The sequence below is a fragment of the Ornithodoros turicata genome, chromosome 2, assembly GCF_037126465.1.
Source record: "Ornithodoros turicata isolate Travis chromosome 2, ASM3712646v1, whole genome shotgun sequence".
Classification (NCBI taxonomy): domain Eukaryota; kingdom Metazoa; phylum Arthropoda; class Arachnida; order Ixodida; family Argasidae; genus Ornithodoros; species Ornithodoros turicata.
Genome location: NC_088202.1, coordinates 139,604,430 through 139,632,133, shown reverse-complemented (window position 1 = coordinate 139,632,133; position 27,704 = coordinate 139,604,430). Strand labels below are relative to the sequence as shown.

The following is a 27,704-nucleotide window of genomic DNA, read 5'->3' as shown; positions in this document are numbered from 1 at the left end:
GAATTTATAGCGCACTACTGAAAAGTCAAGCAGATATTCACGGGCGCGTCAACAACCCCAACTGGGTCAACCTCCACTTTCTACATTCCAAGCTGTGGCATTCAACGCTCCGTTCGCTCGTGCCATCCAACATCGGACATCGCGGCAAATCATATGGAATCTTACACGCCCTTAAGTATGTCGCTACTGTGCCAGCCATGGACTCCTGGGTAATCCTCAGTGACTCTGAAAGTGGCTAAACCGCACTTCGTATAGCGAAGGAGCCAGCATTCTTCCACTTGTGGTCCAAGACATTAGCGCCGCGCACACCGAAGCCCTTCACAAAGGCCACGACGTCCAGCTACAGTGGATACCGGGTCAAGTCAGCATCCGCGTCAGCAAAGTAGCCGACCGTCTGTCACTAAACGCTCACCAGCGAGCACTTACACAGAAAGTCTATTTCACCAGATCCGACGCGAATCGAACTCTCGGTCTAGTGGAAACCCCCTCACTGGTTGAACGTAAGGGTACCGGCGTCACAGCTCCACAGGATTGACCGTCTCCTCACATATCGAATACCGTCAAGGACGCTTGGACCATTGGATCCTTACTCCACCGTTTCCAGCTCAACGGCCACGCGTTTCTACACCGTATCGGTATAGCTCCCTCACCAGACTGCATCCAATGCGGAGTGCCAGAGGACATTGAACACACACAGCTCAGTTGCGAGCGATTCGAAGCAAGTCGCGAACCTCTCAGGGATGTCTTGTCCATACACCAACAACGGCTCCCTTGACCTCGGTACTCGGTGACTGGCCAGCGGCGCATCGACATGTTTCACACTCTGTGATCCTCTTCGTTAGGACTTTTGCGTAACAAACGTCTTTTTTAAGCTCCTGGTGGCTAGATCTCGCTACGATAAGCGTACTGGAGCGGATGGAGTAATTGTCCCATTACAGAGTTGGGTCAACATCTCAATATTTTTCTTTTTACACCAACCAACCAACTTCCCGAACTCTATTCCAACACCTCTTTAAATCATAGCGCCTTACTATACTGCCAAACACGTCTTATTTTTTTATGCTTGATTGAGAGTGCATATTTATTAAAGCGAGAGCTTTATCGGTTCAGCTGTCGTAGGTCCGTCAGTGAGGATCACGCGATGATTTCCCTCTAGAACTGCCGCGTCTATAGTGACGATTGGTACAATGAACAAAGAAAGAACTATTTTGTTGCGTCTACTTACTTCTCCAATGTCTTGATACTCCTGGAGGATTGGATTGACTGAATCCAGCGATCCCGACGCGCTCAGTAGCGCGCAGAGTAGCGCGAAAGCGTAAGCCACGGATTGCATGGTATAGGTTGCAGTTTTGGGGGTGTTCTGCACAGATGGGGGTGTTCTGTACACTTGTTTTCTGAGTAAGAGCAACGCGTGGCGCTCAGGTGTAGATGTTGGAACAACAACCTGATTTACCGGCCTAGCACGTGCTCATGATTTCAGGTCGGTGCTTTCGCTGCTTCCCAAGCGTTGAAAGTTCGAGTATGTAGGGGTGGTTGGCAGGTGTTTTATCAATGTGGAGCTTGATTTCAATAGAGCTGCCCATTAAAACAAACAAAACCACCTGGCCACCCCTACATGCACCCACGATTTGAGTACACTGTGCTACTTGTGTGCTCGCTCAGCTGCGGTCTAGTTAAAAGACTACGTGCCAGGGAAGCATGAATGCTGTTGTGTACGTCATATCATCGTTTTGCTCCTGCCTTACTTTGTGTCTTTCATGCTGCCCAGCCGCAAAATGACTTTTGATAGGGATACTCGCAGGTTTTCTGTGGTGGGTAGTCCTCTCTTGGACTACCCAAATCCCAAAGCAAGAGGGTTAGCACTCCCTCTCTCTCCTGTGCCACCATCATGTCTGCCTTCCCTCTCTCACTCTTCCCTCCTCTCCCTTCCTTGAGTGCATCGAACCGCCTCTTTAGAGTAGGCTGACCGCACCTTCCCCCTACATCACCCTCTACCCTATGCCCTTTGGTGTGTGCAAATGATGCTATTGATGATTCCCGCATCCACTTATACTAGTCATCGTGGACTATGGGAGCAGCTTAGCACCTCAATATACCAAGCATGTCCCTTTGGCAGGAGATGCACTTGTTTTCATGGCTGTGGGTACTGCAGCAAGGTGGAAATTGCCTGGTATTTCCTGAAATCTGGGCTTTCAGGAGAGCTGTTAAAGAGCATTGTGACACAGGCTATATAACTCCTTGAAGAATGCGGTGTTAAAGTGGTTGCTGTGGTTTGCTATGGTTTGTCGTCCAACCTGATGCTGGCAAAGCTACTTGGCCGTCATGTTGATGAACAAACAATGCAGGACCTCGTCACGTCCTTTCAGCATCCCACACATGCCGATGAAAGTGTTCATCATTTTCGATGGGCTTAAACTGCTAAGAAACCTTCTGGGGAGCAAAATATCATTCTACAGCGAGTACTACGGAGTGAGTACTTCGTCGTGCACGACATAATGTACTTTGTATGCTGAGTACCACTTTTAAACAGATTTGACTGTGCACAGACCTAAAGGATGATAGCAGGGTATAAAGAGGCCACTAAAGGGAAAATGAAGAGTTCACAGACTAAACAAAACATGTTGTTATACAGCTGGATAGAAATCCTTTGCGCATTCTAACGCTACGCAGTTCAGTTCTGCATGATCTTTAGGTGTTTGTCCATCTAAATGTTGGTTCACGAATGCCAATGCAGGATATCAACTGGGACTTCATTAAGAAGCTCCACGAGCTCCAGGACAATGAAGGTCTTCGTGCTGCTAACGAACTCCGGAAGGCACACATTGAATATTAACGACAAATAATGAAGGTGCGACTAGCTGCACAAACGTTCAGCGCTTCCGTCAGCAAGGCGCTACAATTTTCTCAACAACTGGGACTTGAACAGTTTCAAGGCTGCGACGGGACTGCTGACTTTATTGCTGACGTGGACAGGTGCGGAATTGCTTCACGAGTGTCTTTTGCAGAGCATTTGTTCTGCTGAACTACCACAGCCCGATGGCATTTAACTTTAAGGCACCTCTGCGTAATGGTTCTTTTGAATCTCAGAAACAGAGGATGCTGGCCTTCTCTGTGAGATTTATGGCCCTCGTGCTGCCCTCAGCTCGCAGTTCTAGATGGCAGACGTATGTCTGGCGTTCTCCATGAAGAGTATTGCTGAGATTGCAGAGACGCTGTTTCAGAGAGGCATCTGCAAGTGAGTTCAGAGACAATACAAGGACTAATACGGAGAATCGGGATAGTTAGGGCGTAAGTCCAGTGGATGAAACAGTGTCAGTACACCAGACAAGCGAAAGAGAGACGTACCATGCAGCGGTTGTGGTGTCTCTCTTACCCTTGTGTTGCGTACTGGCGCTGTTTCATCCACAGGACAGTACAGGACGTTGATGAAAAATGTAAGCTTGAAAATATATAGTGTTTTGCATAGTCGTCGTTACACTTTGAAGATATCCAGTAGCATAAATGAAACATATGTGTCTCTTCTAGATACATATGTACGTATAGGTTCAGCCAGGACCATATGGAACTGCTATTCAGTTGTATTCGCCAGTGCGGCGTTCGGAACAATAACCCCTCTGCGGCACAGTTTCGTTATGCTTACCGAGCTATACTCATGCACGCAGAGGTTATAGGTTCTAGAAGTGCAAATGTTCTACCACACCTAGAAGGCGACAATGTGCTTCGACACCAAGGACACATTGCACGTGACGAAAATGAAGACGCCACAACAAGCACAGTAATGGGCCGCATGCCGTAACCATTCCAGCTGCGTGCCCACCCAAAACTACTGCTCTGATTTTTTTGGGATACATATGCAGTTCAATTACTTTCAATGAGCCGTACATGATTTCGTCCCTACTCCACATACCATACGTACGGTTATCGTTTCTTTATTTAATGTTAGGGTTCTCTGAACAACTGTATTTCACGCAGTACTGAAACACGTAATCCCTCGGCGATCAATATGCGCACGTATCACGAAGTAGTCACCACAGTAGAGCTCATAAAAGCACACAAGTGAGTACGCACAAGCGATGCAAGCGATCCAAACATCCACCATCTTGAAATCTTGAGCTGGGGGAATGGATTGGCCTTGGATAACGTGACTTTCGAGCTCTGTTTGGCTACGGCCACTGCAATATGTCTGCCCTTACACTTCGCCGTTGAGGAGGAAAGCGCCTCCGTTCATCTGCTTTGCTCTCCCACTTTCGCGCTCCCCCAGCTTTTCTTCTAGACTCTCTCCTTATGATTTCTATGGTCGAGTACGTCGCCAGTTAGAATTTTTCTATCGGTTTAGGTGAAACACCCTGTATATCACGCTCATAGCCCAACGCCGACCTAAACAGTTCCATCACAATAGACGAGTTCAGAAAATCCCAGATTGCTTAGCGCCGCCTTGAACTGTGGGAGTTTACTAATACGAAAGAAACGGGTGGCCTCCAAACTGTTCCGATTTCTCCCCTACCGGTCCATTGTCCACGGTGCAGGACACATATCCCACATTGGAAAAACTCAGATTTAGCACTGGGAACGAGGCTTAGACGGAAGTGCAGCTGATGCAGCGACGGTTGTTTCGCCTGCCGCAAGGCTTCTGCCATGGCGCACCGACCTAACCTCACTTAGAAATTTACAAATAACAGCGTAATTCATTACTAGCGTACGCGCGACTTCCGGTTAGCCTCGTTCCCAGGACTGGGGTCCGATATGGGAATTGTGCTTTTCCGATTGTCCACGACGTGTGAAGGTCAGAGAAAGCGAAACGTGAAGGATAATTCTTCGTCCCCCCCCCCCCTTAGTAGGCGCACAGGATGCAATGTGTGCGCAAAGAGCTACTGGGATTTTCTGATGTCCTCTACTGGAAACCAATGCGTCCGTCACACAGAAATGCTGACGGAAGGACGGACGTATTGAAAGGCAATAGTGAGCACCAGATTCTAGTAAGAAGGGATATGCTCAACCATTAAAGGTGTTGCGTCACTTTCTCTGATGTGTTGCATAGAAAAGCAAAGAAATTTTCCTCTCGCTAGACTGGTTCGGAAAATAGCCGAAGCCACAAAACGACGACCCACGGTGTGACCTCACAGACCCCTCTCCCCCATTTGGCTTGGGAGACGCGCGTCTTCCCTCGCTGCTCCTGTGTGAAGTCACCGATGTCGCTTCTTCGGGGCCGTTTTTCTACGTACCTGCTCACGTCATGGACCTGAAAACTGGAATATGGGATGATGTCGGGTGATAGAATAGTTTTTCGTATTTATCTTGGAAAGCTGGAAACCAACTGTCACAACACCTTTAAGGTATAGCTTCAGTCATGGGCGTACCGAGAGGGGGGCAGGAGGGCCGTGCCCTCTCCTAAAACTCCAAGGGGGTTTGCACTCTTGCGCCCCCCTAGAAGAGCTTGCCCCCCATGTTTTCAGTGCGATCAGTGCCATTTTGGAGGGTAAACGAATGTGTACAGCGAAACCGAAACTGTGCGCCTTTGTCAGTCATGCGGCACTTGTCGAGACATTTTGATAGGAGTCACTAAATAGACCCGGAGAGGGCAGCAGACACAGCCTGCGATCAGAGCCGTATATTAAAAGGGAGTCTGGCCATTAATGGGTCATGCCTATACCTGAAGCTCCACCCACTTTTTCAGCTTTGCGACCAATAGAGTTCTGAAATATGGGGCGCTATCAATCAACGTATCCTCACTATTTGTCCCCATATCCAACATGGGCAGCGCCATTTTGGGTGGCAAGTGGATTGGATGGGATTAAAATGGATACCTCACGCAATCTGCAAAACTAGTGGATTTTTGGTGCAAATTTGATGTGCGCCACCAAGGGAGCGTAAGGCACATTGGGAACTGTCGTCTGCTTCCGTCGTTGTACCACTGCCGGCAGAACCACCTGCTGGGACAGATTCTGTCGTCGGTATGTTTTTTAAACAAATCTACATGAATAGTTTGAATATAAAAGGCAAGAGTGTTTATATCCATGAAATCCAGCAATTAAATATAAGATTATAGAGCACAGCGCCGTTTTTGTTATGGTTTCGTCGTGATCGCCGTGTTCGCTAGGCCTAACACGTCCACAAAACGTATTATTTTCAGTTAGATATCAGTGCATGAGCATAAGATGAAACTGATTTCCGAGAAACTTATATTAGGATGTACATTTGCAGCGTAAAATCAGGTTAATCTGTGAAATTTTTTTGTAACGAAATCCCCGCTTCACAGGGCTTGTTTTCGTCGCCATTTTGGGTGGCAGTATGGTGTCATGGCGACCCCCTTGGTAAAAAGCAAACCAATCAGAGGAGCGAAACTGTGATTGACAGGCCGAGCCTCTTTTTGTGACTCCTCCCAATGGCCGGACTCCCTTTTAATATACGGCTCTGCCTGCGATGTCAGCGGCTGTGCCGGCGACGCGGCAGCAGTGTTCCTCAGCGACGTTTAAAAAGCGCGCGCCCATGAGGAGAAAGAGAGGAAGGAGAAACGCGAGGAAGAGGGGTAGGCTGATAGCCGGCGAAAAGACTCTCCCAGGTGCTTCGGTGCTCCTGACGCATCACACGCGACCATGCGCTCTTCAATGTAGTCCCTTACACTGATTGACGGTGTGTTTGCTGTGTTTGCCGTGTTTGCCGCCAGAGCAGCCGTTTACACGGCTCTGACCGGCTCCAGTGGCTCAGTGGTTAGCGTGCTAGCCATGTCACGTCGAGACTTGGAGGTACCCGGGTTCGAATCCCGGTGCCGGCTGTGCTCTCTTGGGTTTTTCCTAGGTTGGCTTCAGACGCTTTCAGACATATGTCGGCACAGTTCCCATAGAAGTCGGCCCAGGACGCACATCCACCAGGGCGTCAGGCGTGAAGTTGCCCACCTCTGTGAGGCCTACAACGGCGAGCCCTTTCGCCAGCATTACACGGCTCTGGCTTAGGCTTGTTCTCCGAATGTTAGCCAAAACTGGTTGAATATCTGGTGGTTGGTTTGAATCGTTTGAATTGCTGAGGCTTAAATCGTTTCTAATGCTTCTCTTTTGATGTGCTGTTGCCTTTCAAATTCTGGTGGACCGCGACATGATTGACAAATGGAAAAAGGGCGCCGTTCTGCAATGAATAAGCGAGGTGTCCATCTTTGTTTAAAATGCGTCCTTCCCACACGGCCCAATAAGGCCGAAACAGCTGTCTACTACTGGCATGGTGACGTTTGAGCACTTACAAACATACATGCTATACGTGCAGCCAAAGAGCATCGGCTAAATTTTCCCCTTCTATGCTACACAGGCTTTGCACTGGGCTTTCAGTGGTGTGTTAGCACACCCTGACTGGAGGAATCACGTGCTGCGTGACCTTCTGATGCCATCCGCTCAAACGTTGCCTGCCTGCGTACTGCTGACGATGGCCCAATAAGGCCGAAACAGCTGTCTACTACTTGCATGGCGACGTTTGAGTACATACAAACATATACGCTATACGTGCAGCCAAAGAGCTTCGGCTAAGTTTTCCCCTTATATACTTCACAGGCTTTGCTGTAAATCTGAAAAGGACAAAAAGACGTCCTGCATATCTAAATGCTCTGAGCCAGTGCTGTGGAAATTGTTACGCTCTCCTGACCACATCGGAGGCGAAAATCGACCTCGGATGAGTAATGTTGCCAGACGGGTGGAATATAACGCGCACACTGTGACATGATACTCAAAATTACACGTGCTTGAGGTAGCATTCTGAAGACATGAGATTTACTTGGTAGTTTCGAGATTGACACGGGCGAAACACGCCTGAACAACTTGCAATGGTTTACAGGTTGGCGCACTTGTCCTTTTCGTAGCTTGGGATCTTGGTGCTTCCACAGAAGATCGCATATGTAAAGAGACAGCAGCGACTCGGAGGGATGTCCGGGTTAGTCACGAACATTGCACAGGCGTCCGCTATAATAAAAGGGAAACAGAAAATGAATCATCTTAGCCGAAAAGAAAAACCAATGAAGAAGTAACCGCACGTCTAATTTTCAAGCGGACAATTTACAGGTCTGGACGAAACTTCACAGAACACGCGAGCGTCTGTCTGTCGTCCAGTCTTCAGCTGCTTGCGGTTCACTATGTGTTCTCGGCGAGGGGCTGAAGCTCTCTGTTGATGACCCGTTCATTTGACCAGAGGGGTGAAAGAATCAGACCTCGTCTGCCGTCTCGGTTTTGTAATAAGAGCAGCACACGCTAATATGGTGCCACCTTGACTTATCCTTGTTATCGAGACGATCACGGGAAGCTCAATGCGTCAAGCCAACACTACCTAGATAGAGAAAGGCATGCTTACTGATAGCCGTCACGTAAAAACTAAAGGCCATCCAATAAGGATACTGTTTCCAACGGCCGATAGCCAATCGCGACCGTGCTTTCGGTGATCGTAGCCATGCCGACGAGCCACCGTCAGCCGCATCGGTAGCCACTGTCGTCTGCGAGGAACGAATGTCCTCGCGTACTAAATGGGGAACGAAATAAAGCTCAAAACGGTTCCACATTTTTCTCAAGACTCATTTTATGGAAAGCCCGTTAGACGTAAAGTTTACAATTTGAAATTTGCGAAGTTCGCTGCAATCATTTGAAAGTTCTCGAACTCGCCGAATGGCGGCTGGCGCCGAATGGCGGCTGTAGCAGACGAATTCTGCCTGTGGCTGCGTTCCAATACCCCGGTTAGTCGACTGCCTAGCGGTCTAACCGGAAGTGCTGCCATGTTAAGTATCGTTCCAAATCTCGCCAAGTCCGCTATTCAGTCGGCTACCGCCTAGTGCGCATCGATGCAGTCTAGTTGTACGCCTGACCATCTGACAGCCGGGATGGGGACGCGCGTTGACGGTACCAGCGTGCCCGCTGTTTCTGCTGGCTTTAAATGCAAAGTTGCACATAGTGGTATGTTTTTTAAAACTGCGTAGAGAGTTGCAACACATGTTTAGTTGTGAAGGTGACAGTTTAGGTACGACGTCCTACAAACTTAGCGCATTAGAGCCCTGCTGCGCTTCCGCCGTACGCATGTCTTGCGCGAGGCAAGCCTCTTCCAACAGTGACAAGCAAAGGGGTCTACTCAGCTGCCTAGTCAGGCGGCTTCGCGGGCGCGAGGTATTGGAACGCAGCCTGTATGTGTCAACGTAGCGAAGGGAGGGGAGGAGGCGTTAAACAGGACTCCTCTAACTAGATGGCGTTGGTCAACTTCCGATCACTTAGTGTCGTTGGGGAACAGTCCAAACCTCTTCGCGAGCATGTAGAAGTGAAACAGAAACTACCGCGGCGTGTCGCAACCAGCGCACTCGTCCGCCCCTCTGAACGAGTTAACGAGCTCCAGTCAAACGCTTCCGCTTGCCGTTATGGGGTCGCGCTGAAGAAGACGCACGCCGCTGTCGTGTTCTGTAAACTTTTGTCCAGGCCTGTAAATGCAGAAAGAGGCGTTTCCTTGAGTTTGAGGAACACATTGTACCATTCTCATTTGCTCATCTATAAATGCACCTACAGCCAAAAGCTGTCATCAAGAAACGTGCGTTCTACAAAAGTGAAGTACCCAGCCGGGTAAAGACAGCAGACTTCAGTGTTTGAAGATGAAGACTCAGGATGTTAAGTAATGGTAATGGTACCGTCATGTTGCTCGTAAGGTTGTTATCATGTGGTTGTAAGGTTGTTATCACGGCCCAAAATGACCGTGGCTTGACTTAGTTTTCGAACCACAATGTAAGCTTTTACTTGCGTAGTAAATTTCCCCTATCGCTCGTCTTTTGGCCATGTGTATCTGTGCAGCGCCGCAACCATCGCGTCCGTAAATATTGTTTTTACTATTCTTATTATTACGTGTTAGCGCCGCGGAGCCACTGTGGCAGTGAACGGAGTACAGATGTGGACAGCTGGAGAGAGGACAGCAGAAAGGAGTGGGGGGGGGGATTAGTATGAGTCCTGGGCCGGCTTCAGAGGGAACTGTGCGACATTCTCCTGGAAAATCTTCGGGAAAACCCAGGGCAAATCTCAGACAGCCCAGACGGTGGTGAGATTCGAACCTACCACCTTCCAGTGTTCAGCACGACCCTGGCTACCACCAACACTGGTATTTTGGTTGTACGAACAGCGGTTGCTTTATTGGCCCTTCATGGGAAACTGTGAAGCCGTAATCATTTCTCTTGTCAGCCTATTGTGAAAGTTGTGCTTCGCATGCACCCCATGAGACGCGTGCTAGCAGCGTTCTGGAACAAAGTGTACTCCATGTGCGCGTTACATAGTGTGCTCCTAGGGTATCCTGAATCGCATCAGAAAGTTACCGTGTTGTGGAGAGGGAGTTGAAGAAGAAGCATCATGGTCGAGAGCTACGAATATTTCGAACAAAGACGACAAAGAACGAAGAGTTTTTGTTCGAAATGTTGATATCTCCCGACAGGTTATACTTTGCTCGGTAGACGAACAACCGTCTCTGTCCGAAATATCGGCAGCTTCCTGACCCGATGCTTCTGCTTCAATGGATTTTCACCTGATCGCTGGATTTTCCACTTTTCGATGCAGAGAAAAAAGCATCACTTACGGCTAATTGTAGGTAACTTCGCGACGACGCAGTTGCCACAGTCAGCATATGCAATCATGAAGTCATAAGCTGGTAGCTGGGCACCTATAAATATGAAAGACGAAAAAGCGAATGGAAACCGTAATTATTAACATTGAGGGAGTCACGCCTTGTTTTCGGCTTTGTGCCGGCCACAGGGATGGGACGCATTTATGTAGCTTTACGTCGTCCACACACCACATACAGAGGGTACACTCTTAGAAATGATGGGTGGTGATGGTGGTGGTGATAGGGCTTGCCGTTGTCGGCCTCACGTATGTGGGCAACGTCACGACTCACGCCCTGGAGGAATGTGCGTCCTGGGCCGACTTCTAAGGGAACTGTGCCGACATATGTCTGAAAGCCTCTGAGGAAAACCCAGGAAAAACCCCAGACAGCACAGCCGGCACCGCATAGCACCGGCAGCACAGCGGCACCGGCACTTCACCGCATAGCACGCTCCTAGCCAACCACAGTCTCGAATGATATCGTTATCTGCCCTGATTTGTTGAAAACGGGAGGCGTACGCCTTTTTTGTGACAGTTATGCTGTTCATAATTGTCACAAAAAAGGCGTACGCCTCCCATTTTCTACTAATAATTGCTGCAAACGTGGTCGACCCGTTTCTGACGGCTGTCGATCTAAAGAAGTAGCTGAGCCTGCTAGCGTCGAGTACAATCATCCGACGAAGATTAGCGTGCCTCGGGGGTCTCCGTTCCGGAGTCACGGTTCAGAAGCCCGCTCTGAAGCCGGAACACCCAGACGCAAGACTGAACTTTGCCTTACGCTACGCGGAATGTGACCCCGCGCAGTGGAGCCACGTGCTGTTTACTGTTCAGGCAACATTTAGTTCGAAGTGGTCCCAAAGGAGGCGGGTTTGGCGTCCTCCTAACTTCAGGTAATACCTTGAGAGTCCGCGCCTGCTTCGAGATGGTCGTATTCATTCTTTTCCCCTATCAGCTCCCAGCAAACCAGATACATCCAGCAAATATCCGTAAGATATCTCGCCCGGGACGTTTGGATATCCAGTGGAGTTTGCCACAGGTCCGTTTTACATCCATGCGATATCCCTGCGACTAGCATTTCTCCCAGCAAACCATTAATATCCCTGGAACATCCCTACAAGGTCGCGAACGTCCTGAATATCTCGACATCTGTAGGATATCTATGGGATATCGCACAATTTCAATGCGTGTTGGGCTTACTCCAGTAGACAACAGATGTCCCTGGTACGTTGGAAGGATATCGCGCTCTGGATGTTTGAATGTCCCATGACAGGCAGCCTGCATATCCTATGGATATCTATGGGAGATCCAGGAAAGATTTGTTTGTCCTTATAGAGGCGGTAACCTGAATTAAAAACACAGTAGTTGATAGGAGGGGATGTTGGAAATGTTGTTGGGTATACTGTGAGTTGATGCAGAAACACAGGAATTGCGAAGATACATCCTCATCACCGTTACAAATGGTTTACGCCACGCTACCCCTAATGAACGTGTGTGTAACGATTTGTATTTCAGTATATGTTCCATCCAGCTCGCAAATAGAGGTTACAGCGGGTTTTCCCAAGTGGTCCAAGTAAGGCGGGCGGGGTTCGGCTCTTATGCTGGCAGGTCCCACAGTGTTGCTGTACTGTGATGAATCCTGTTAGGCTAAGGTAATATTTTGTTCCCCAAATGGGAACAATAGTATCAAATGGGTTAAAACACACAAATATTATTTGCTGGTACACAGTTGCAGTGTTCTCTACGCACTCTACGAACACCAAATATGTGATGCACAAAATTTTCAAAAACATAATATGTACGATATTCGTAATCTCCCTTATATATCCAAATATCCGTGACAGACGTCGCAGGGACTTTCAGTGGATCTACAAACATGGCAGAAATGCTAGTCGCTGGGATATCGCATGGATGTAAAACGGATCTGTGGCAAACTCCAATGGATATCCAAATGTCCCGGGCAGGATATCTTACGGACATTTGCTGGATGTATCTGGTTTGCTGGGCTGCCATGTTTGTAGATCCACTGAAAATCCCTGTGATGTCTGTCACGGATATTTGGATATATACGGGATATTACGAATACCGTACATATTTTGCTTTTAACAATTTTGTGCATCACATATTTAGTGTTTGTAGAGTGTGTAGAGACCACTGCAACTGTGTACCAGCAAATAATATTTATTGTGTGTTTTAACCCATTTGATACTATTGGGAACAAAAACGTTACCTTAGCCTAACAGAATTCATCACAGTACAGCAACACCGTGGGACACGCCAGCATCTCTGCCCGCCTCACTTGGACCACTTGGGAAAACCCGCAGTAACCTCTATATTTGCAAGCTGGATGGAACATATACTGAAATACAAATCGTTACACACACGTTCGTTAGGGGTAGCGTGGCGTACACCATTTGTAACGGTGACGAGGATGTATCTTCGCAATTCCTGTGTTTCTGCATCAAACCACAGTATACCCAACAACATTTCCGACATCCCTTCCTATCAACTACTGTGTTTTTAATTCAGGTTACCGTCTCTCCCAGCAAACCAGAGACGTCCCCTGAACATCCATGTCATATCCTGACTCGGAGGTTGGAACGTCCCAGGGAACACGCCACAAATCCCATAGACATCATCTGTACGTCCAGGGGACAAAAAAATCTTCCCCTGTTGCACATTCCACGAACATCCCACAAACGTACAGTAGACGTCCGTGGGATATTGACAGCTTTGAGATGGAGACGACGCATGGATGTTTATTGGGAGCTTGAAGTTGCTTTTATCATCTTCAAATCATATTTTGAAACATTTTGCGAGAGTTGTCTGTGTGTGGGTAGGGGGCTGGTGTCGGCACCATTAACGAACCCGTAACTATAGAGAGTGGCCCCCACATAACTATTTCATTCCCTGTTGCCCCACTGTACCCGTTTCTGGTAATTCCCATAACGGACACAGAGCACGGTGGTTTAAATAAAGCTCACAGTCCAAAAAGCTCCAAAAGGTACTAGCATTCCCTTTCCAAGAGAAAACAAATACTATATTGCTTGTCGCGCGAACTTCCGCGAATTCGAGGGTACTCCTCGCATCTGAAACAAAACGGATGGTGAGCTGTCTAAGTATAATCCGATTATGCACAAAAACAACAGTCAAGTGACGAGTTGCGTGGTATATTAACTCTGCAACAAGGTAACGCCTGTGTTTCTTACTGCTCTTGGTCCGAGACACTCTGTATAGGTTCATCGAAAGTCAAATTTGAGAGTGCCACAGAATTCCGCATCTCTGCATGCGGAATTCTGTGGCACTCTCAAATTTGACTTTCGATGAACCTATACTGAGTGTCTCAGACCAAGAGCAGTAAGAAACACAGGCGTTACCTTGTTGCAGAGTTAATACACCACGCAACTCGTCACTTGACTGTTGTTTTTGTGCATAATCGGATTATACTTAGACAGCTCACCATCCGTTTTGTTTCAGATGCGAGGAGTACCCTCGAATTCGCGGAAGTTCGCGCGACAAGCAATATAGTATTTGTTTTCTCTTGGAAAGGGAATGCTAGTACCTTTTGAAGCTTTTTGGACTGTGAACTTTATTTAAACCACCGCGCTCTGTGTCCATTATGGGAATTACCAGAAACGGGTACAGTGGGGCAACAGGGAATGAAATAGTTATGTAGGGGCTACTCTCTATAGTTACGGGTCCGTTAATGGTGCCGACACCAGCCCCCTACACACACACACACACAACTCTCGCAAAATGTTTCAAAATATGATTTGAAGATGATAAAAGCAACTTCAAGCTCCCAATAAACATCCACGCGTCGTGCCGATCTCAATGCTGTCAATATCCCACGGACGTCTACTGTACGTTTGTGGGATGTTCGTGGAATGTGCAACAGGGGAAGATTTTTTTGTCCCCTGGACGTACAGATGATGTCTATGGGATTTGTGGCGTGTTCCCTGGGACGTTCCAACCTCCGAGTCAGGATATGACATGGATGTTCAGGGGACGTCTCTGGTTTGCTGGGATAGGAGAAACGGGGAACGAAATAGTTATGTGGTGGCCACTCTCTATATTTACGGGTCCGTTAATGGTGCCGACACCAGCCCACCCAAGACTCCTACAAAATGTTTCAAGATATGCATGCTTCAGTATATTGTATTAGTAGGAAATTTGAGTAAGGCTCTGCAGCTATCTAGCTTTGAAGATGATAAATGCAACTTCAAGCTTCCAATAAACGTCTATGCGGCGTCTCGATCCCAAAGCTGTCAATATCCCATGGACGTCTACTGTACGTTTGTGGGATGTTCGTGGAATGTGCAACAGGGGAAGATTTTTTCGTCCCCTGGACGTACAGATGATGTCTATAGGATTTCTGGCATGCTCCCTGGGACGTTCAGACGTCCGAGTCAGGATATCACATGGATATTCACTGGACGTCTCTGGTTTACTGGGCTATAAGGACAAACAAATATTTCCTGGATGTCCCATAGACATCCCTAGGACTTGCAGGCTGCTTGTCATGGGACATTCAAACATCCAGAGCGCGATATCCTTCCAACATACCAGGGACATCTGTTGTTTACTGGAGTAAGCCCAAAACGTAATGAAATTGTGCGATATCCCATAGATATCCTATGGATGTCGAGATATTCAGGGCGTTCGCGACCTTGTAGGGATGTCCCATGGATACTAATGGTTCGCTGGGCAGATATCTACCCCTGTACGTTCACAGCGTGGTCTCCAGTGGATGGCACTCCGTGAGCGTGTGGGGCGCCCTTTCGCACCAGGGCTCGGGGCCTCTTGTCCCCCTAGACAGCCGCTTCAACGGAGCAGCATACGTTAGAGTAATCGAAGATCACCTGCTCCTATACGTTCTTGACGGTCCGTTCCCTGATGGTTGCTTCATTCTGCAGTAAGACACAAGCCCGATTCGCATGTCGCCCAGGACATGTGAAGGACATGTCCTGCCCGGGACACTGTCCAGCGTAGTCTAGACGATCTTGGTATCATGCAGCTTGAGTGGCTCGCGTGTAGCCCGGATCTGAACGTGATTGAAAATATATGGGGCATGATGAAATTCCGAATGAGCGAAAAGCGGGTGCCAGTTCGGTCCAAGGACGCCTTATTGGAGTGGAATGAAATGGACGTCCCTTAAGGAAGCGTAATACACCTCGTGGGCCGGCTCTGTCAATCGCTGCCAGACCGCATGTCCGCTGTGATCTCCGTGAACGCGATACTAAATAAATTATTAATGAATTAATTTGGCTCCTTCTTCCCTCTCTTCTTTCTACGTCAATATCGTACGCTATTTCTTTCTTTCTTTCTTTTCTTTTTTTTTTTTTTTTGCCAGCGCTTGTCATCCCCAGACAAAATAAAAGGAAGACCAGAACGAAAAAGAGAAAAGAAACTGCAGAAGCCAACTGTTGTCGCTCTGTGTCATTCCTGTTTTCTCCCAGATGCGTACTGCCATAGGAAAACGCTCCACGGGCATGCCCTTGTGGGGTAATTGCTGCAAACGCCATGGTGGGTCGCTGCCTGTGTTATCCCCTGCGCCCCCTCAAAATGAATGTACCTGTCCGCTCCCGCCAACTTACGACCGCCGCTAGGGTGGCGCGGCGCTGAAAAAAACTCCGCTTGCGTGTTCCGTGGACTTTTGGCGCAAGCTGTACAGTGGACGTCTAGAATATAGTTACAATGCACGTTCCATAGACCTCCACCGATTTCAACGTGCTAACAGTAGATCTCGATTATAGACGTTCGTCTCGGTCTTAGGTATTTCGATATTACTGGTATGGTACGTCCAGTAGACATTCGTAGTTCGCTGGGAAGCACTGTTTCTCTTTTTTTTTTCATTGAATATACCACTGGTATTCATTGGTTTCATTGTGCATGCCATCAGGTCAATGTAATAAATTTTCTTTATGTATGAAAACTTCTGCCGATGATCCTCAGGCTACAAAAGGCCCTGCATCTTTCGTAAAATGTAATCGCGCTCTCGGAATCCTCGCCATTGTTATGGGCTCTCTCAAGCTCTCCGAGACACCCATTTTCGCTGACTTTGAATTGATTGATTCTGCTTTCGTTGCAGACGTGTTAATGGCTTACCACACTACCTACGCCGCAGGCCACAGGCTAGTTCTCCAGTGGGTTCCAGCCCATTGTGGTGTCGTGGGGAACGAGCAGGCCGACAGCGCCGCAGAAGCAGCACTCTCGTCTCGGAACCGGACCCGTGTTGTTCTGCTCAGAGGAGACCGCCGTTCAATTCTGCGACGTCTAGTGACACCCCTGGCTTCCCGCCAACGGACAACCGACATTCTTCCCCCCTCTATGTTGAACAGAGTTGATCCCACGCTCGCTTTCCGCATGCCACGAAACACATCTCGTCAGGATGCTGCATTAATCCACCGCATGCGCCTCGATGTGGCCTTTACAGCTCAGTGGCGTTACCGCTTGAGACAAATTGATTCTCCCACCTGCTGCCACTGTGGTGCTCTTGAGGATCTGGAGCACATTCTTCTTCATTGCCCTCACTACGAACCTTCCCGAACCACACTCTCTGAGTCTCTTCGTCAGCTGGACTCTCGCCCTTTCTCCCTACCGAAATTGCTTGGTCCCTGGCCCAATCCAGCCCAGCAACGCTCTGCGCTCAAAGCTCTTCTGACATTTCTGGACACCATCGGACTTCGATCGTTATTGTAAAGGGGCTCGTTATTTTATTCCCCCCATTCCACCAAGCAATGGGGTAGATTATCGCCTGTTGCGATGAAACTCCCCACTCTCCAAGGCCGAAAATAAAGTTGTTGTTGTTGTTGTTCGTTGCAGCTACACGGCCCACTAACATTTGATACACTATGGCCGAGCCATGCCCACCTACTACAAGAGCAGTGGGAGATCCCACGGAATCTGCGATATGGGTGGTGAACCATACGATGAGAAGCTGTACTTACCGTCATTCTTTGGGGCCCGTTGGATGTTCGGTACATTGTAGCATGGTGATTTTTCTGCACGGAACGTTACTACTCTCCGTACTCTGAAACGCCAGACAAATCAAGAACGCTCGGTTACGATGCTTGACGTCGCGGCTCAAGACTTCACTGCCAGATGTGTAGTTCCCAGTTGCACACCATATATATTTATTTATTTATTCTTGTACCTCAAGGGCCCAGGGGCACTACATGAGGGGTGGACAAAAAAGTTGCAAGTTCTGTAAGTGGTACAAAATCAATCTACAACAACACTCGCGAGCTAAAATTATACATTATAATGCATTATAATGTATTAACATTACAATATATATATTATATGAACAGAAAGAGTTCCTGGACGGATATACTTACAATTTGCCATCTTTCAGGGAACGTAATTCGTACGGTGTCTCGCCATTCTTTCCGACGCAAAGTTGTCGGTTATGAGTGCATGGCAGGATGAACGGGTGCTTCGTGTTGGTATATATCATGTAATACGTTTCCGGAACCTTGAAGCACTGCAAAAGATACCAACATGAGTACGTCAAGTGCGTGCAGTTTTCAGCTATTTACGTTATTTGCCTTTCGTTTCGCATTCATCCCCTATCTTGAAGGCACTATGAAATTGAGGTTGAAGATCTCGAGCACATTCTTCTCCATTGCCCACACTACCACCCTTGCCGCTCCGTACTCTCCGTCTCACTCAACGAGCTAGACACACGCTAGACACGAGCTAGACACCTTCACAAAATTGCTTGGCCCCTGGCCGCCATCCAGCTCACAAACCCTCTGCCCCCAAGGCTCTCTTCGCCTTTTTGAACGTCATAGGACTTCGATCCTCGTTGTAACGGGACCCATTACTTCATTCCTCGCTTCACCTCCAGCAATGGCGTAGAGTATCGCCCTCGGCGATGAAACTTCCCACCCGTCATCCTGAAATAAAGCTGTTGTTGTTTTCCATATTTTAATGCGTTAGCATTAGTAGGCTCATGTAAAAGAAAAAGCGGCGGTGTTGATGTGTGGACAGACGAGAAGGCAAAGGACGACGACAAAGCCCCCACTACCAACTGTGAGCGAGGGTACCGTGACGTTACACGTAAGGTTTTTCTGCCCAGTTTGTAACGTGTTGTGTAACGTGTTGTGTAACGTGTTGTGTGTTTGCCCAGTTTGTAACGTAAGGTTTGTCTGCCCAGTGTGGCGACATGGTTGCACGTGCCGCAGGATAGGACTGCGGATAATTTGGACCACCAGGGGTCCTTTTGACGTGCGCCGGAAATCTCCGACACACGGTGCTGGAAGCAATGTTTACCTGCAAGCAACTGTGAGCAGCTTGAACGAAGACAGCGGGAAACGATACGCGAGTTGTAACTCAGGCTACGACTGCGACTTTAGACTCTCAGAGACTGTGATGGATCCTGACGTATCCATCCCACGAGGTCGTGATCCATCCCAATCAAGGGCTTCTACTACATCACGGAAGCCCAACTTCCTGGAAACCGAATGGCCGGAGCTGCCATCTGCGGTAAGGATGGTATCAGCATTACGCCTCGAGAGATTCGCAGCAACTTTCACGAATACTTTGAGTTCCGTGCCGTACGCCTTCCCGCAGATCTCAATGTCGTTACTGTGTACAGCTTGGGACAAAAGTTTACGGAACACGGCGTTGGCGTATTTCTTCATCGGAGCGGCCCCGTCATACCTGCCAGGAATAGCTTGAATAAGAAACAGGTGAACAGCTGTTCTCTCAATTTTTTAGTATGTGTATCTGCTCCCGTTTGCTGCTAGGGTGCTGCTCAAGTGGAGAAATGTCACATCCCGCTGTTCCGTAAACTTTTGTCCCAAGCTGTACCTCCAGGCAGGGACCGCACACAGGCAAACGGCAACCGCTGTAAATCACATGATGGGCTGCGTTATGTTAACAAGAGTGGGTCGTCCTGGTAGCAGGCTTCAACACAATGTGAAAGACTTCTTATCTAGAAAGTACCCTCTTGGATCTAGCCAACATATCATGGATCAGCGGGGTTATCCCTGCGACACGGAAGTCAACTGTTGTTCCTGTCCCCTGATCCGCTGATAATCCCCTGAGCGTAAGAGTACCGGCGTCACAAGCGTCACAACTCCACAGGATTGATCATCACTCACATATCGAATACCGTCAAGGACGCCCGGACCATTGGAATCCTTACTCCACTGATTCCAGCTGAACGGCCGCGCGTTTCTACACCGTGTCGGGATAGCTCCCTTACCACACTGCATCCAATACCAGAGGACATTGAACATACACATCTTTAGAACGACATTGCTCAGCTGCGAGCGATTCGCAGCAAGTCGCGAAGCTCTCCGGGATGTCTTGTCCATACACAACAACGGCTCTCTTGACCTTTGTGCTCAGTGACTGGCCAGCGGCGTGTCGACATGTTTCACACTCTGTGATCTCCTCCTCTAGGACTTTTGTGGAACAAACATCCTCTTAGACTCCTTGGTGGCCAGATCTCGCTACTATGAGCGTGCATGAGCGGATGGAGTAGCCGTCCCGTTCGGAAGAGTTGAGCCAACGTCTCGATATTTTTCTTTTTTACACCAACCAACCAACTTCCCGAACTTCTTTTTGTGCACCTCTTCAAATCATAGTGCCTTACTTCACAATACGTCTTATTTTTTTATGCCCGATTGAGGGTGCATATTTATTAAGGCGAGAGCTTTATTGGTCCAGCTGTCGTATAGGTCTGTAGAGGCTATGAAAGAGACTGTGACCGCTACAGGGCGGTCAGTGAGGACAACACGATGACTTCCCCATAGAATTGCCGCGTCCATAGTGGCGATTGGTACAATGAACAAAGATAGAGCTATTTTGTTGTGTCTACTTACTTCTCCAACGTCTTGATACTCCTGGAGGATTGGATTGACTGGATCCAGCGATCCCGACGCGCTCACTAGCGCGAAGAGTAGCGCGAAAGGGATAGCCACGGATTGCATGGTATAGGTTGCAGGTATAGGGGGTGTTCTGCACAGATTGTACACTTGTTTTCTGAGTAAGAGCAACGCGTGGCGCTCAGGTGTAGATGTTGGAACAACAACCTGATTTGCCGGCCTAGTACGTGCTCATGATTTCAGGTCGGTGCTTTCGCTGCTTCCCAAGCGTAGAAAGTTCGAGCACGTAGGGGTGGTTGGCAGGTGTTTTATCAGTGTGGAGCTTGATTTCAATAGAGTTGCCCATTAGAACAAACAAAACCACCTGGCCACCCCTACATGCACCCACGCTTTGAGTACACTGTGCTACTTGTGTGCTCGCTCAGCTGCGCTCTACTTAAAAGATTACGTGCCAGGGAAGCATGAATGCTGTTGTGTACGTCATATCATCGTTTTGCTCCTGCCTTACTTTGTGTCTTTGATGCTGCCGAGCTGCAAAATATCTCTTGATAGGGATACTCCTGTTTAACCTTCCTTTTAACCTATATGTTTAACCTACTGTTTAACCTATATTCCTGTTTAACCCAGAAAATGTACAAACTCCGTAATACATTGCACAGACGCACGACACGGATGCAGGGATGCACGGAGAAACACACCCACTGTGACACACGCTCATAGGCAGCAGGACACGGAAATGTAGTCGGGTGATATAGTTGATTTCGTACGTGTGCACGAGTGGGGCAACAGAAAGCTTTTTTTTTTCTGCATTGAAATTATGAATAAGCCATGCCCAATGTTGTAAAGTTTTTTTTTCTGTTTACGATCGTACCTCTACTACCAACACCCAGGATCGCTTGCGCCTCATGTTGGTAGCTTTGCCGATGGGTCTGATTTGGTATTTTCGCTTGTTTTCGCTACTAATTTAGATATACCTTGTTGCATATTTTAAGGCGCTGACGTTGATGCTCGCTCGCGCCTTCTGGCAGGCAGAAACAGGTCTATTGGTAGGAAGCGAAAGACCTACGGTAAACGGAAGAAAAGGAGCAGCACGTTCTCAGTGTGGCGTAAGGGGGCCGAGGGGCGGTCGCCCCGGGCGCAAGATTTTAGGGGCGCAAATGATCGACAGAATAAAAAAGTTCGAAATAAAAACAGTGGAGCGGTTTATCACGTTTAAAAAAATCAATTTTTTAACATTGCGCGCTCTTGGAACGATCTTCTGGGCGCCTCAGCGACGGAGGTGATTGAAGCGAGGTTCGATATAGCCAGGGCCGGCGATAGGGATTGGGGAGGGGAGTAAGCTAGGCGTTCGCCTTAGGCCCCGCGCACGAAGCCCTCAACCAGGGATTACTTTTTCCTTAAATATCAAGTATGCACTTAATCGCACGCGCGATCTTTGACTAAAACAGAAATGAGAGAAGAATGTGTCATGTGCCATTCCGTCATGTGATGAGAAAAAAGTCCCACTTTTAAGAAAAATCCCCAGAAGAACTGCCCACCACATTCTTCCTCTTACGACTACAAGCCATTCGGGGTGGGCTCCGCACGACGTATTTCAATAAATAGCCGACCAAACAGCTGACAACATGATATGTCTATGCTCTGCGCCCTGTGAGCCTGTCTACAAGAAGGGTTCCGCCGAGTGGAGGTGTGAGACGAGTCTTAGGGCGGTGTGAGTGTTGAACGCAACGCTCGCAAACCGGAACCACGAGCTCTGTCAACTCCATTCTCTGTTGAGCGTCATTGGTGCAACGGGAGGTTGATGTTATAGCAATCGAGAATCGGTGCGGGAGAAATACCTTGGCCATTGCAGGAACTGTTACGGTGGATGATGTCCTACATCCCAAAGGCTCTTTCACTGAAAGACACTCCAAAATTCGCAACCTCGTCTACATTCTCCAGGAATCTGGCCTCGCTCAAAGGATATGAGTACTGCTCGGACTTCTTGGCAACTCTGCGGTGACAGCCCTAAATCTTAAATTTCGGCCGTCATCATTCTGTTATCACACGTCCTGGGTACAGTCGTGACGCAGCCCACATACGTGAGGCCAACAACGGCAAGCCGGTTCGTCACCGCCACCACCACCACCAACAACAACAACCGAGAAACCACATATTACAACAACAATGAACACACGGATGACGCGAATTTCGCATTTATATGTCGAGGTTCGAAAACCAGACACGGCGCTGTTCGAATTGGCAACTTTGAGTCGGGTTGACTGCGTTTGCAAGCAGCGTTTTCGCACCATTCTCTCCTGCTGCCATTTTCCCGTACTGCTAAAATCTCCCACTGCGAATTCTTATCATTTCTTATCTCTTCATTAACGCTGGTGTGAAACAGGCCCCGCGATGTGCCTTTGCCTCAGGCGCCGCCCAAGGGGAAATTGCCGACTACCAACCATCGGCCAGTGGTCGGTTTTTGCTCGGCAAGCGACTCAGTCGGCCACTGCACCTTGGACCAACGTTGGTCCGATGTCGCTCACAGCGGGGGTTGGCGAACGACGTTGGGCCGGTACATTGTGCAACGTGTTGCTCGCGTGCTATTGAGAGATTGACGTAATAAAGACGCACCAATGTCGGTCTGCACTGCAAACAAGCTCGAAAAGAACGCAGCTGAAGAAAAGACGCTTGGACAGTTGGCAAAACGTCAGATGACAGTTGGACAACGACTCTTTCGTCAGGGCAACGTTGGCGCAATGTCGCATAGCGATAGGCAGAGCGAGGTTTGGCAAGCCGTCGCCCAGGCGGCAGATCTGTACCAAGAAACGAGCTCGTTGGCCAAACACTTGCCAAGCAGGGCTAGTTTGGCCTGCCAAGCTCTTGTCAAGCTTGGTCTAATCTCGATATGTTGCCTCGGGGGAGGGAAATGCGGAATTGTGGTTCGACTTTCGATTGGCCAAGTGATTGTCTCAAACCAAAAGCAGTAAGAAACAGAGACGTTATCTTCATGGTGAGCTAATATGACAAGCAATTCCTCATTTCAGTTTTGTTTGTCTATGTGTAGAATTAAACTTGGACACCTCACCCTTCATTTTGACTCAGTACGCGAACAGGACTCTCGAATTTGTGGAAGCTCGCGAGACAGCCTATGTATAGTATCTGTTCTTCTTCAGGAAAGAAAGAGCTGCTTGATTCTAGTGGTCTCGGGCATATACCTTTTATAACTCTTCCCTACGCCGGTTCTCTATACGCCGCGAGACAATTGAGTATGATAGATAGATATATAAGTAAGGTTTATTGGCGCAAAAGCTACCAAGGCTATAGAGCGCCATGCAATGGTACGTACGATGACAAAAGTAAAATCAGGGATGATTATTTAAGAACCGGAGACAGTTACCACATATGATAAAATGACTAAAATAACAGTATGAGATCACACAATTGAGTATGAATACGAGCGATGTCACAGCACTGCTTTGGCCTAGCTTGCCACAATGCAGGCTGGCCAATGCTTGGCAAGTCATTGGCCAGGATACAGATCTGTATCAAGAAACAAGTTTGTTGGCCGATCATACACCAACCAAGACTGGGTAGGCCAGCCTAGCTATTGCAAACCTTGTCCCAACCTTTGTTGCTTGGGAATAGTTGTCCCATCGTTGCTGTTAATCGGTGGGCCGCCATCTAGCCGACAAAGGGCCGGTTATTGCCCAGACTTGGTTCTACACTGGCCCTGTGTTGGCCCGATGTCTTATAGGTCAGTCTCCTCACGACCTATACTCTATACTAGAGACCTGGACAGCTGGCGATCCCCTATGGGAGAGACGGGTCATGGGTTAGTTACGCTAGTGACCGCTGCAAGCGCCACATAGCATTATTGGGCAGTGCCGTGTGTGCCAAAGGGAGTCTGGCCATTAATGGGACCTGCCTATACCTGAGGCTCCACCCACTTTTTGAAGTATCTAGGCAATCACAGGTCGAAATACAGTTGTCTATTGTTACATCCATCCAGTACTTATACCTTACCCTTATTTACTGGGCGCTACCATTTTGGAGAAAATTGATGGATTTGGATTGCAACGGATATCACTGGTGACAGACCAAAACGACGGATTTTGCGCCCACTTTTATCAACGCCATCTGCACGGAGAGAGGCATGTTGGGAAGGCTCAGAAATGCAGAAATGGTTGCTGGCAGAAGTGATTGGCCAGGATGGCGGTACAACCGCTTCTTCGTAGCAGACGACAGCCGGTATGAAGTTTTATATCACGTATTGTAAGTACATTGAATAAAAAAAGCAGCAAAGATGTATGTATAAATAAAATGCAATTATATAATGTAAAACCCTACGTGTAAAAGTCGTCCTTCTTGCTATTTTCCTGGTATCACGATCTTAACTAGGCCTAACGTTAGCGACGAAACCCAAGTGAAAAAACGTGCTTGGCCCAAGATCGTCTGAGAGGAGTCGGCCAACTAAGCCAACCTTGGCCCAAGGTAAGACAACATGGTTGGGCGGAGCTTGGGGATTGACAATGGCCTGAGACTGGCCATCCATTAGCCACCAACATAGGGCCAACCTTTCTGGCCAACCTGGCCAACGTTGACCCATATATGGCCCTATCACGGCCCAGTAAGAAATTTTGCATGACAACGCTACCTCCCAGCGGCGAAAGCAATATTGGCGAAACACTGGGCCGACGTCTGCTTCCAACCTAAAAGTTGTCGGGCCAAGCTTGCAAAAAAAAAGCTTAGGCCAAGGTTGGGGATTGACAATGGCTTCACTCGGGCGAACTTAGCCAGCACAAGCTCGGGCCAATGTAGAGGGCCGACCTGACAGATGTAGGGCCGATGTCTGGCCAATAAGGAAGCAAGAAAGAACTGATGTTCTGATTGGTATGAAGCAAGATAAGGAAGCAAGCTTGGGTACTGATTGGGTAAACGTGGGCCCTAAAATGGCCCATGGAACAACACCTGTGCATGGGCGAACCACGGCCCGTTGCAAAAAAATGCATGACCCAACTCACTCAATTGTCTCGCAGCGTAGGGTAACGGCGTAGGGGGAGAATCGTAAAAGCTCGCAATATGCCCCAGATCACTAGAATCAAACAGGTCAGCATAAAGAAAAGAAATTGCATTTCTTTCCAGAGGGAGAACAGCAGATACTATACAAAGGTTTGTCTCGCGAGCTTCCACAAATTCGAGAGTACTGCTCGCGTGTGAGTCAAAATGAAGGGTGAGGTGTGTAAATTTAATTTGATGCGTACATAAACAACACTGAAATGAGGTATTGCTTGTCGTATTAGCTCACCATGAAGATAATTTCTCTGTTTCTTACTGCTTTTGGTTTGAGACAATCACTTGGCCAATCGAAAGTTGAACTTATGCAGTGTTACACCATTCCGCGTTTCCCTCTCTGCGAGGCAAAGTACTGAGATTGAACCAAGCTTGGCAAGAGCTTGGCTGGCCAACCGAGCCGTGCTTGGCAAGTGCAAGGCCAACGAGCTCGGTACAGAGCTTTCGTGCTACAGATCTGTCCTGGCCGAGGGCATGCAAAACTTCGCTTTGCCTATCACAATGCAACATATAGAGGACGTTAGAGGACCCTTTCTACATGACAGTCTACAGTCTACATGACTGTCTCAATCTTAGGTAATATGTGCACTCTCGAGAACTGATTGAAATCGTCATAAAGAGACATCATTGGCCACTTACCTTGGTACTACGTGAAGATGACTTCGATAACCGACTGACGGCAAGCTACGGTGGCGTCCCGTCGGCACGGGCTGTTGGCCCAACGTCATTGGCCAGGTCCTTGCCGACGTAGTTGGCAGTTAACGTTGCCCAGACTTTAGAACATGACTGGCTGGCCGACTTAGTTGGCTGCCAACTGGTCCCCTACTTTCTGCCGAGAGTCGGCCGTCGGCCAATTTCAATTGGGAACATCCCATTTTCACGTAAATAATGATGGCGGAGCGAAAGTTGGAGCTGATTTTGCAGATGCGTACATGAGGATATATACTCACAGTATGAAATTAAAGTAGTCTGTGAAAATTTTTTGTCACGAAATCTCCGCTTCGCCGTTCCAAGCACCATCCTCCATCTTGGAGAAAACTTGGTGTCATGGCAGCCCCCATGGAAAACGGTAACCAATGAAATGCGCCGAAGTTTGACTGACAGGTCGAGCCTCTTTTTTAGGCTCCTCCTAATGGCCAGACTCCCTTTGGCATACACGGCACTGTTATTGGGGAGAGGAAATCACCCTATTATCCTTGCCACCGTCTTTAGTCTGCTACTACACTGTTAAAACAGAACCACATAGCACGCTCCTAGCCAACCATCATTCCGATGTATATCATTCTGTGCATTGATTTGTTGAAAATGGGAGGAGGCGCCTATCTGGGACAGATTATCTTGTCCCAGATAGGCGCCTCCCCCCTGTTTTGAACAAATCGTGACACAGAATGATATCATTCGGTATGATGGTTGGCTAGGAGCGTTCTATGTGGTGAAGTTCTGTTTTAACAGTGTACTGCTATACAGGCTAAGCTCGCGCTATTCTCTCTCTTATACTGCTTCGTCGTTTACAACACAGCCCACCATACATCGCCGCGGTTTCGACAAGTCACGTGGTAACGAATAGTGCGAGCTATAGCGCCAAATCCCATAGCCAAGCGGCGATTGCAGGAACTACTACCCCGGTGCTGGGAGAATTGCGGATGTCCAGGTCTCTAGTAAAGTAGTAGGTCGTGGGTCTGCTAAATTGGCCCAACATTGGCAGTATTAAGTCGGGCCGAGTAAGATCAATTCCCCAAGCTTGACCCAACCCTTTTCTGCATGGACGGGCCAACGACCTTTAGGTCGGAGGCACACGTCGGCCCGGCATTTTCCCGACGTTGTTTTTACCTTGGGCGCACACCCATAGCACCGGCCCTGGATATAGCACGCTGGTGTAAATTGCATCCTGTGTGCTTCTGCAGTAGACTGCGTGCGTTGAGGTAGCAGCGCATATTCTCAAACTGAAGCAACCGAAGCGCACAGTCCATGAGGCGCTTCCTACTGATGGGGGGCGCACATGCATTCCTGTTATGTGTCTTGTTTGGGGGCACGATACTCGTTTTGCCCCGGACGCTGGGAATCCGCGCTACGCCGCTGGGCGTTAAGCCTGGTCCGCACTATTGCGTTTCAATATGTCCGTCAGTGTTGCGTCCGTCTATGACCTGACGCAAACCCCTTCGTAAGCGACGGACGCATAGGTTCGTCGAGTTCAATTTTTTAACGGAGCGACGCAAGAAATGCCGGT

The 27,704-nt window shown here is 48.4% G+C and overlaps 1 protein-coding gene across 1 annotated transcript in view; it reads right to left on the bottom strand.

The window, feature by feature from the left end:
- LOC135385085 (uncharacterized) overlaps positions 1 to 20,530 on the bottom strand; it is a 46,312-nt gene extending 25,782 nt beyond the window's left edge. Inside the window, exons 1-4 of the mRNA XM_064614261.1 lie at positions 20,423 to 20,530; positions 17,927 to 18,072; positions 17,537 to 17,619; positions 10,564 to 10,647 (exon numbers count right to left, since the gene is read on the bottom strand). Of these exons, the coding sequence (XP_064470331.1) occupies positions 10,564 to 10,647; positions 17,537 to 17,619; positions 17,927 to 18,072; positions 20,423 to 20,530 (421 nt within the window). The remainder of the gene's footprint in view (positions 1 to 10,563; positions 10,648 to 17,536; positions 17,620 to 17,926; positions 18,073 to 20,422) is intronic.
- Positions 20,531 to 27,704: the final 7,174 nt, after the last annotated feature.